A 10,685-nucleotide genomic window follows, 5' to 3' on the forward strand; every position below is an offset into this window, starting at 1 on the left:
TCGCGTTTCGCGTTCGCGAAACGTCCCGTCGGAAGTTCGTCCATCACTATTTATGACCCTGGCCTGGCTTGACTAGGATTCTGGTATCCCCTTTGTTATATATACTGGTTGGTTTGTTGTCCACTGTTATTTGTTTTTTTTCACTCTGTTTGGTATCGGTGGTGTATTCACATTATATGCATTTATTTTAATAAAATCACTTACTTTCACATACTTATGTTTGGTTTACTCTGTCGCAGTCACACAGTTCTGGTCACATCCGTTTTATGACAACACTCTTCTTGCCAGACCCTTGAGAACTGGACCCTTGAGAACTGCAGAAGTCTTCCCCCCCCACTCGAGCAAGCAGGGACGCCCCTTCATAAGGAGGGTTTAGTATTTTGTTTTGTACTGTAGGTTTCTTCCCCCCCAGGACATCTTTTGTCCCTGAGGTTTACCTCTTGAAATTGACGGCGGAGGCCCTCGTGACTGCCTGGAGGCTGATGCCCCTGGCACTGGAGAAGGAGCCCATTTTAAATGAAATCCATTTACTCCTTTTCTTAACTGGCAAAAGGATACCTTTTTCACAGAAAATTTCTTGGATGTATTTATCCAAATCCTCCCCAAACAACCGTTCGCCATGGAAAGGAAAACTAGCCAGGAGCTTTTTGCATTGCTCTTCTGCTGACCAGTTTTTCAACCATAGTATTCTACGCATATGCACCAGCCCAATCGTAATGCACGAGGCCTGAAGAATGTAATCTCTCATAGCATCTATTGCAAAACATAAAGCCCCTGGTAGCTTGGCTAAATCCTGGGCTTGCTGATCAGGGATAACCTTGAGCACCTGTTTAAACTGGTCTTACAAGGATTGACATACACCAATTGCTGCCACCGCAGGTTGAGTCACTGAACCTGCCAGAGAAAATGTGTTTTTTAATAGGAATTCCAATTTCTTATCCGTTGGTAGCTAAGCATTTGAGCATTGTCTACCGGACAAGTCAAACTTTTATTCAGAGGATATAGCAGTGTGAATTGCTGGCATATCCCACTTTTTAGTGAATTTTTCCTCCATAGGATAAAGTGTTGTAAACTTTTTAGGAGGAAAAAATGCTTATCTGGGTGATCCCACTCAGAATACATAAGCTGTTCCAGCAATGAATGGACAGGAAAGGCAGGCACAGCTTGAAGAGGCTTTAAGGGTAGCATAAAAGTGGAGCGGACCAATTCAGTAAGAGTGCACCATCAATCTTTCAGATTGTGGAGCTGAAGGAGTTCCTTCCGCATTTGACCCCTCCATCAGCCTCTTCACGGTTGTGTGTGTTTGGGGGGATGGAGGAGAACAGAGACAAACCGCCATACAAAGGCGGTGGAAGAACGGAGCGGCATCCACCAATCATTCTGGCTTCCCCCTACCTATCTGGGAGAACTTCTGCTCAGGTGGGGGGTGTTTTTAGAAAAAAATCCCCCCTGCAACATTTTACCGGAGGCCTGGGACTGCTTAGCCAGAGGAAGCCTGCAACGTCTGCTGACACAGAGTGATTTATGGAAGCATGAATAAGGTACATGCTCTATACAGCCCCCAGTGGTGACTTAGGCACAACATTTACTTTTAACAGACAATCCATAAGAAAATTAAAAATTCCTTAGGAATCTCCACTTACCTAATCCCGCCACAGGGATTCCGTGGTAATACCAACAGACCCAATCTTCACCCCTCATGGTGTGCTCCGTTAAAAGGGGAGAAGGTTTGTTTTTTATCGGGGGTTCCACTCCCCTGGACCCGTATAGCATCCGCCAGGAAGCTTTATGGCTGAAAAAACCAAAGGGCTGGATCTCGGGGTCCAGCTCTCTAAAGAGAAGCATTGTGGGCTAAATGTAATTTCTTCCGCCACAAGACCCAGGTACCATTCAATTTGCCCTGAAAAGACACTTTGAATGGATGCATACATGCATTTTGCTTGCCTCAGCAAAGGAATATTCCAGTGGAGCTCAGCCTAGCCCATCTTTACTCGTGACCAACACCTAAGACACTGGAGAAAAAATGGAGGTACTCCCGATAGTGGGAGGGGTTATATAGGGAGTGAACTTCCTGTTTTGGGGTGTGCCAGTGTCCATCACCTAAAGGTGGCCTATAACCCACATAGTAACTACTATAGCTCTGTGTCCCATGATGCATGATAAAGAAAACAAAGTAACAAAGCGACAATAAGCAACAGAAAGCTAAAGGGGTGAAAATGAAGGCTACTTGCAAGTCCCGTTTCAGTAGATTTCAGTCCATAAGTATATTGGTCCTCATAACTTGTCAGGTCTTAAGTTCTTAGATGGTGCTGGAGAGCTGTCAACTTCAGGAGCAGTCTTTTTTTTCTCTACTATCCAGGGGGTGTTGTCAGAGACCATCTGACCCATCAAGCGGTGGAGGAGTGGCCATGGGATGTCACTGTGTTTGACTGACTGTATTGTGGCCTTCCCTTCCACACAGTTTTATACTAATATCTTCCAATATGTACAGGTTGCATTCTGGAAACAGGTAAATTGTACAGCATTTAACTGTTCAGGGATACTAAACAGTCTTTCGAATAAACCTGTGACCCAGGAAGTAGAAGTTGGCTAGCTCACGTTCTGTAAATTATAGCGTAATCCTGTATGACCTTGATTTGTTCGGTATGATATTCCCATTTCAAATATATACTTAATATTAATGTGTCTTTGTCCTGTTTGAATTTATGAATTCCGTGTAGAAAGGTCTTCTCTGGCCCTGAATGACTTTGACAATACACATTAGTCCTGGGTAGACATTTTACGGTATGCTGTGTATTCCCAATGGGTTCAATTGCCCTAAAAACCATGGACGACAGAACTGAAGGATTTTGTGACTGTTTTATGATGGGCCAGAGGGAAGCTATAATTTGTAGATGTTTATGGTTAGCGTACCTTAACAGATCCTGCCAGAACCTCAATTAGTCACATTTCAACAGCCTTAAATATCAACGTAGGGACAGTAGCCACCAGTACACAGACCTTTACCAGAGCTGAAATTATATAAGTTAAAAGGCTATGGAGGTGCACTCCTAGCTGCTGCAATGTGTACTGCTCTACAAAACCTTAATCGCTGACCTATGATTCCTGAATGTGGCCACCAGACGCAGCTTTTCGTGTGCCCAGCACGTGATATCATTACATCTCCCCCCCCCCCTTACATTAGAGTCCCCAAAACCACCCACCAGAGTCGCCCCACTAACATCAGGGTCCCTACAGTCCCCCCCATGCCAGGGTCCCCAAAAGGCACGCCCTCTTACATCAGGGACCCTCCTTCTTACATTAGGGTTCCAAGAGCCCCTCTTTAAATTATAGACAAGACTGAAAAATAAAGAGGGCGCTTCTAAAGCCGGCAATAGATAGATTGAAAATGTAATACAATAGTACAGCAGGAGAGGGCAAATGACTTTCCATGGGTTGAAGGAAAGAAAATTGCTTAATATATTGCCAGCCTAAGAGTAGCCAAGCAAACAAATGCACAGAAGCAGAGGGTTACATCAAAGCAAACCATCTCGCCTGACAACAGAACTTTCACTACACACAGCTTATTTACTCGCGAGCTGACTCTCTTGTCTGTGCCGACAGGTTCGGACAGCAGAGATGAACAATCACTGCACATTCCCGTTCAGCCTTATTTACTGCCGGGCTTGCTGTCAGTCTGCAGCGAACATTCAGCATATACTGGGGATGGAGAAAAACAGTCAGCCTGGCACTAAATAAGGCTGTTGGCACAAAAAACCCTGTGATCAGGTAAGGAAAATTTTCTTTAATTGCTTGCATTTGTCTTCTTTTAGAAGAAGAGGGAGATGGGGGCTGGTGAAGCTCTGTGTGCCCCTGCCTCTATCCACTGCACCAGCCCAGAAAAAGGAGTTCAGCATCCCGGAATAAAGGTGGAAGGGGTTGCATAACTGAAATCGGGCGGGGGGGGGGGGGGCAGATTTACTTTCTATTTTTGTTTCTGTTGAATCTTAAACTCCTTGCTCCTCCCATGGCCTTGCACTTCCTATTTACCATATTATTGTGCTCTTCTCCACCAATATCTTGCTTCTTATGCGTCTGCTGCCTTGCACATCTTCATTACCATTTGTTACCAGCTTTTAGCTTGTTCCTTGACTAAACCTCCACTTGATTCCAACCTGCAAGCACTTGTTACCGACCTTCGTTTTTTTTTTTTACCGACTAAGCTTCTACGGCACCTCTGCTTGCTTACCTCCTAGTGGGGTGATCTTAACCAACAGGAGCTCTGGTGAAGACCAGTTAGTGCATAGACCCTGCACCTCGGGTAAACCCACCTCTCCCACTAGGGGAAACTGTTTGTGCATTCATCCTGATGGTTTCTGTGTGAGTCTTTCTACTGCTATAGCCACTGGCCTCTGAGCCTAAACCCCTGATAGTGATAAGAGGCATTCTCAGAAGTAGTAGAATAAGCATTAAAATAAACCAATCCTTAAGATCATAAGCTTAAATGATGATCTGTCTGAGCCACCAAGAAATGATGGAACAAGAAGCTGGTTCCACTTTGAACCAGACTTTCTAATGGAAGCAATGGTTACAAGCTAGACATGCACAACTCAAAACTAGACAATGAAGGCAAATCCCCTTTTGAGGTGCTGGGGATACATATTGAAGGATGCTTTAATATAAACTTGTCTTTGTTTATAACCATAAGAACCAAATTCAAATCTCACAAAGTGACAAGTAAATGCTTAGGGATCGCTAAATGTAAGACACCTGTGGTCTTATTGAAAGAACAGAAGGCTAGTTGTGTTTCAAATAATTGATAGGATTTGTTACTTGATATTGCTCAGGGCCAAATTCTAAACCATTCTTAATTTAAAAAAGGCCAGGATTCATCCCACAGAATAGTTCTGGGAATAAAGGTTTACATTCCTCACGCCAAATGACATATGCATTTCATGATAGACCATGCAGGAAATAGTCTAATTTTTCACATAAAACCTGGGTAGCAATTGAACAATCGTGTACAGAGATTCCACTTCGATGTTTGCCATGGTTACGGCTAAGAGCACTGGGAACTTGATAGGGGCAACCTTAAGAGTGATCCAACAAAGTTATATGTTTTCAAAATTGGATGGGGAAATCACTCGGCTCCATCCAGTTTTAGGAAACCAGTCATTCACCCAGGCTATACAGATAGCTGTTTTAACCACTTTCAGACCAGACCATTTTGCTAGCTTAAGACCAGACCACTTTTTGCAATTCGGCACTGCTTTAACTGACAATTGCGCGGTCGTGCGACATGGCTCCCAAACAAAATTGACTTCCTTTTTTCCCACAAATAGAGCTTTCTTTTGGTGGTATTTGATCACCCCTGCGTTTTTTATTTTTTGCGATATAAACAAAAATAGTGCGACAATTTTGAAAAAAACACATTATTTTTTACTTTTTGTTATAATAAATATCCCCCAAAAATATATAAAAAAACATATTTTTTTCCCTCAGTTTAGGCCGATAGTATTTTTCTACATATTTTTGGTAAAAAAAAAATCGCAATAAGCGATTATTGATTGGTTTGCACAAAAGTTATAGCGTTTACAAAATAGGGGATAGTTTTATGGCATGTTTGTTAATTTTTTTTTTTTTACTAGTATTGGCGGCGATCAGCGATTTTTATTGTGACTGCGACATTATGGTGGACACATCGGACATTTTTGACACATTTTTTTTGGACCATTGTCATTTATACAGCAATCACTGCTATACAAATGCAGTGATTCCTGTGTAAATGACACTGGCAGTGAAGGGGTTAACCAGTGGGTGGCAGTGTAGGGGTTAAGTGTTCCTAGGGGCGTGTTACTAACTGTGGGGGGCTGGGCTTTGTTTTAGTGAACACTGATCTCTGCTCCAATCACATGGAGCAGAGATCAGCGTCACTTGTTGCTAGGCAGAACGAGGAGATGCCGTTGTAAACAGCATCTCCCCGTTCTCCCTAGCAACAAGTGACGCTGATCTCTGCTCCATGTGAGACGATCGCGGGGTATCCCCATGGTGATTGAGTCCGCGGGACCCGCGACTGGACTCACGGGGGTCCCGACCAGCACGCAAGTGCGCCAGCGGCGGCATGCACGCGATGGCAGGGTGGCATTTAAAACTGGACGTACCTGTACGCCAATATGCCTGCCCGTGCCATTCTGCCAACGTACGCCTGTCAGGAAGTGGTTAAACAAGCTCTGGGACGTGGTAAATTCAGATCGTTTAAACACACCCCTGGAAAACTTGTGTCTGATAGAAAAACCTACTGCCTATGGGGTACCTGAGGTATATAAAATACTAATAAATCCTCCTGTGGACTTTGTTCCTAGATTCCTTGAAAAATGGTAAAGAGATTTAGATACTACATTCTCTAAAGAGCAACGAATGTTCTATATTCTGCCCACTGCTCTTCAACAGCTAGTAATTACCAAGAGGTATGTTATAAAATCCTTATAAGATAGTACAAAGTTCCATCACTATTACAGAAAATCTATCCGGAAAAGACGTATACCTGTTGGCGTTGTGGAGAGTCAGAGGGTAGTATGCTTCATATTTTCTGGTCATGTCGGAAGTTAGTGGATTTCTGGTCCAAAGTGTGAGACATCATAAGACAGTTAACAGATTATGATTTGGGTAGAGATCCAGCAAGATACCTTCTCCCTCTTTTAGATATCTCAAAACGCAATTATCAAAATTAGTTGATCGCATATCTTTTGAATGCGGCTAAGGCCTGTATTCCGGCCCTATGGAAGCGGGAGGTAGCCCCCTCGATCTTGATGTGGCTTAAAAAACTAGCCAATATATATATATGCTATGGAAAAAAGGTATTGCAATTACCAAGGTAAAGAGGAGAAAATACATTTAAAATGGAAACCATGGTATCTTTTTGTATGTACCTGGGAATATGGCTGTGCAAATAGGCACCTGGGAATATTTGTATGTAGCTGGGAATATGGCTGTGAAAATAGAATTGATTTATGCTAAGAAATATTCTGTGATACGCATGCAATTAAAGTGTGTTTTGTATGTAAAAAATTGTTGGGAAAATTAAAATATACAATTTAAATAGTTTTTCGCTTCATGAAAATTGACGATTTGTAAAAGGTCCTTTAGGATCAGGGATTTGATAGCCATACTGTTAAAGCCGGCAACTGTGAAGCAGTATAGCAGGCATGTCCAAAGTCCAGCCCATGTGCCATTATAATACGGCCCCCACTGGTAATTTGGATATATATATCTAACGAATCCCCGAGCGCTGCTCAGGACGAAGGATGAGCTCAGGCGTGTTCACAACTCTACATGCCCGAGCGCACGAAGCTGAAAGCTGAAAACGCACATCGCTAATCACAGGCACAGAGACATTTCTCAGCCCGCAGCTGCAGAGATCGGGAAATGTCTCCGTGCCTGTGATTGGCACTGCGTACTGTCAGCTTCCCGGCGGACTCGAGGCACGTGCAATCATGAACACGCCCAAGCTCATCCTTAGGCCTGAGCAGCACTCAGGGATTTGTTGGGGGCCACAAAAGAGATAGAGATAGATACAAATAACATGCCCAAGCTCATCCTTAGACTCTTCACTACATACAGCAGTGTGCAGGCAAGTTTTTTTTCAATTGAGATGAATATATTGTAAAATCTCAGTTAATCTAAATCCGTTATAAACTTATTTGGACATGTATGCTTGGTGTTCTGTTCCTGTTCATATATTTTTTTTACTTAAAAGTTGACAACAATTATTACCAATAATATGTAATTTACTTTACAATGCTCCTGACATATGTTTCAGCTTCCTGGATTTTGTTTTCATCTGGCCTTCAGATATGAAAGGCAGAGTAATTTAACACCTATTTAGATTTGTCATCCATGTGATGAAGTATGCAGTTTGCAATAAACTTTACATAAAATAGGTAATTTGCATTTAATTTTAATGGTTAAATGTCAGACAAAATGGTCGGCCCTCACGCATGTTCACTTCATCAAATCTGGCCCCCTTTGAAAAAAGTTTGGACACTCCTGCAGTATAGTAAACTGGTACTTGGCACAGAAGATTTTGACTGTCTGAGGAACCCACTGAGTCTGCCATGAGTCTGATCAGGTCAGAGTACCACATTCACCTGGGCTAATTCAGAGCTATGAAGATCCCTGGAATGTCATGATGTTCACCTTGCTGTGCAGACAATGCAGGGGAGGAAAATGGTTTTAGGAGAGGGAAAATTTAGACTGGGTTTCACTGATCACAGCTCCAGAGAATCCACTACTTTCACCAAAGGATCCCTGGAACTGGAGCCTGTACAGCTGTTTGTTGAACTGGGAGACCTTACACCCCCCCCCCCCCCACCTGTCACACAGGTCCTTGAGGACCTTCAGGTATAGGGACTGTTCCCCTGGGTCAAGACACTAAGGACTGAGGTAGCCTGTGTGACAATTGTCCATATGTGGGATGTAAGTGGTGTACAAGGATTTAATGTAGAATTCTGCCAGGACTGATTTATATTCTCTTGTCACAGCAAGGCTTCTGGTTCCTCCCTGATGGTTGATGTATGCCACTGTCATGGAATTGTCTATTCGCATTGTAATCAGATGCCACTCAGTTGAGATGGCCAGCGTTCTAGGGACAACCAAAGTGTCCGAAGTTCCAAAATGTTGATCAGGAGACAAGATACCTTCGGTGTCTAAGTCCCCTGAACCAGTAAGGTGTTTAGGAATGTGACACCTTCTATATGCAATAATGTAGAGTGAATTGTTCATATCATGTTCAACCATGTTTTAGAGAATCTCAAAAAAAAACATAAAAGGTTTAAAGTAGCCAAAGGATATTGTTGTGCCCTCAAAAGAAATGTATGCAGTGTCAGAAGCATGATACAATTTTATTTTGGACTGGAAAACCCTTTTGTTGCTGTGGGTAGAATTCTCTCCTCGAACCGTATGGATTAGACCAAGTATATACTTATGTGACCTCAAAACCTTTCTGCAATAATTTACTACTGTGCTCTATTATGCTACCTGATTTTTATACTTCTGTTTCAGGTTCTCACAGACCTAAAATCTGATAACCAGCGTCTGAAAGATGAAAATGGAGCCTTGATTCGAGTAATTAGCAAACTTTCCAAGTGACCTTGTATATTACTTGGTGAAAAAGAGAAATAACTTAATCAATATAATGCATCCATTCTGTAAAATCTATGCACACCTTTGGAGATGCCACTTCCAAGAAAACTCTTCATATTTTGGATGCATATTATTGTGTATATTTTGGGAGAAATAGATTTATTAAAGCAAGCAAATTTATGAAATATTCATATGCCTTAAATGTTAAAGTGGATGACTTAATACACTGAATTCATAAGTCTGTATATAAGTTAACGCAAACTAACTGCTCACAATGCTGTAAGGTTGTCAAAAAAAATGCACCAGAAGGCAAAGAGGAATGTAAAAATCTCAGAGAATTAAGTCATCTGTTACTAAACTGACCTCAGAAAATGAAAATCTCAGCATTGTAGGCTACTAGATTTTTAAACTATAATCACACTTAAAGCCGTCCCTGCTGAACTGGCTAAATTTGACACCTGTATGGGCAGATTGGTTGCACACAAGTCCATCTTTTGATCGATGTGTACAATCAGACTTTCAGATTTTTTTTCTGACCAATGCCACCGGTTATAGCTGGCAACACTATAGTCACCTTCTCTCCAATGCTGCAATGTCCACCTGCCACTGATCACTTTAGCCCAGCAGCTTTCAGGTATTAATCCCAGGCCACTTGCATTGGCTGGGCCACAGTGGCATCACTCCTGCACATGCATGAGAGCCCAGTCATCTCAGCATTGCTAAAATTCACATAGAATGTCTCTTCTGCACTAAAAATCCTGCTGGTTCCCTATTTTTTTATTTTTGTAGGTAAAGTTCCACTTTAATGCAGAGCATTAAGGTAAAAACTTTTTTTAACTTTTGAACCACTTTAAATACACAGGAAGAGGTTAATGGATGTGCAAATAAATATTTACATAGATTAAGGCAATTTAAAACTTAATGTTTTGTATTTGTGACCCATATAAACCTAAAATGTTTATGCCACTTTTATAAAGGTTTGCACTTTGTTTTGCTCTTCCACATGGTATATTCTTTCTATGAGCCAGTTTCCTTTTTCTTTTCAGAAAACAAATTTGCTCAGTACTTTTGTAATGCTCTTCACTAATGTACTTTAAACTGCATTTAAAATGAGAAAAATACATTTATTTAAATATAGATCTCTTTAAAGCTTATTAACTTTGGAACCGCCTCTGTGGAGTGGTAAGTGTCAAATATAAATGGCAAGTACTGAACTGTGACACGCTAACCGCATTTTGCAACTGCTAGTTCTCTAAGACCCCAAGCTTCACTTAGATTTGATGGAGTAAATTGAACATTGAGTCTCATTTTGCAAAGTCTCAACTGCTTAATATTGCACCAGTTACTTTCAAACCTTAACCACTTGAGATCCGCGCTATAGCCAAATGACGGCTACAGCGCGGATCTCCTTTTCCGGGACTATGTCTATTGACGTAGTCGCGTGCACGAGCGGCCTGCGCGCCCCCCTGAGGGGCGCGCGCGGCGCGCTCTGTGATCGGCGAGTCCATGAGACTCGCCTGATCACCGATCCGTGCAAGGGGTCGATCCCGACCCCTTATCACGTG

At 42.2% G+C, this 10,685-nt stretch overlaps 1 protein-coding gene across 6 annotated transcripts in view; it reads left to right on the top strand.

Annotated features, from left to right (window-relative positions):
- The window catches only part of LOC143982594 (protein phosphatase 1 regulatory subunit 12B-like), a 121,868-nt gene extending 111,611 nt beyond the window's left edge, over nt 1–10,257 (top strand). For 3 of the 6 annotated variants that reach the window (XM_077481456.1, XM_077481460.1, XM_077481457.1), the window contains exons 7-8: nt 3,813–3,908; nt 9,040–10,257. In XM_077481456.1, coding sequence (XP_077337582.1) covers nt 3,813–3,908; nt 9,040–9,126 — 183 coding nt within the window. In that variant the 3' untranslated portion in view covers nt 9,127–10,257. The remainder of the gene's footprint in view (nt 1–3,812; nt 3,909–9,039) is intronic. The other 3 variants (XM_077481458.1, XM_077481459.1, XR_013274486.1) reach the window with 2 other exon arrangements.
- Nucleotides 10,258–10,685: the final 428 nt, after the last annotated feature.

Source organism: Lithobates pipiens, unplaced genomic scaffold, assembly GCF_037356315.1.
Source record: "Lithobates pipiens isolate NorthernLeopardFrog02 unplaced genomic scaffold, aLitPip1_a1.2 Scaffold_16, whole genome shotgun sequence".
Classification (NCBI taxonomy): domain Eukaryota; kingdom Metazoa; phylum Chordata; class Amphibia; order Anura; family Ranidae; genus Lithobates; species Lithobates pipiens.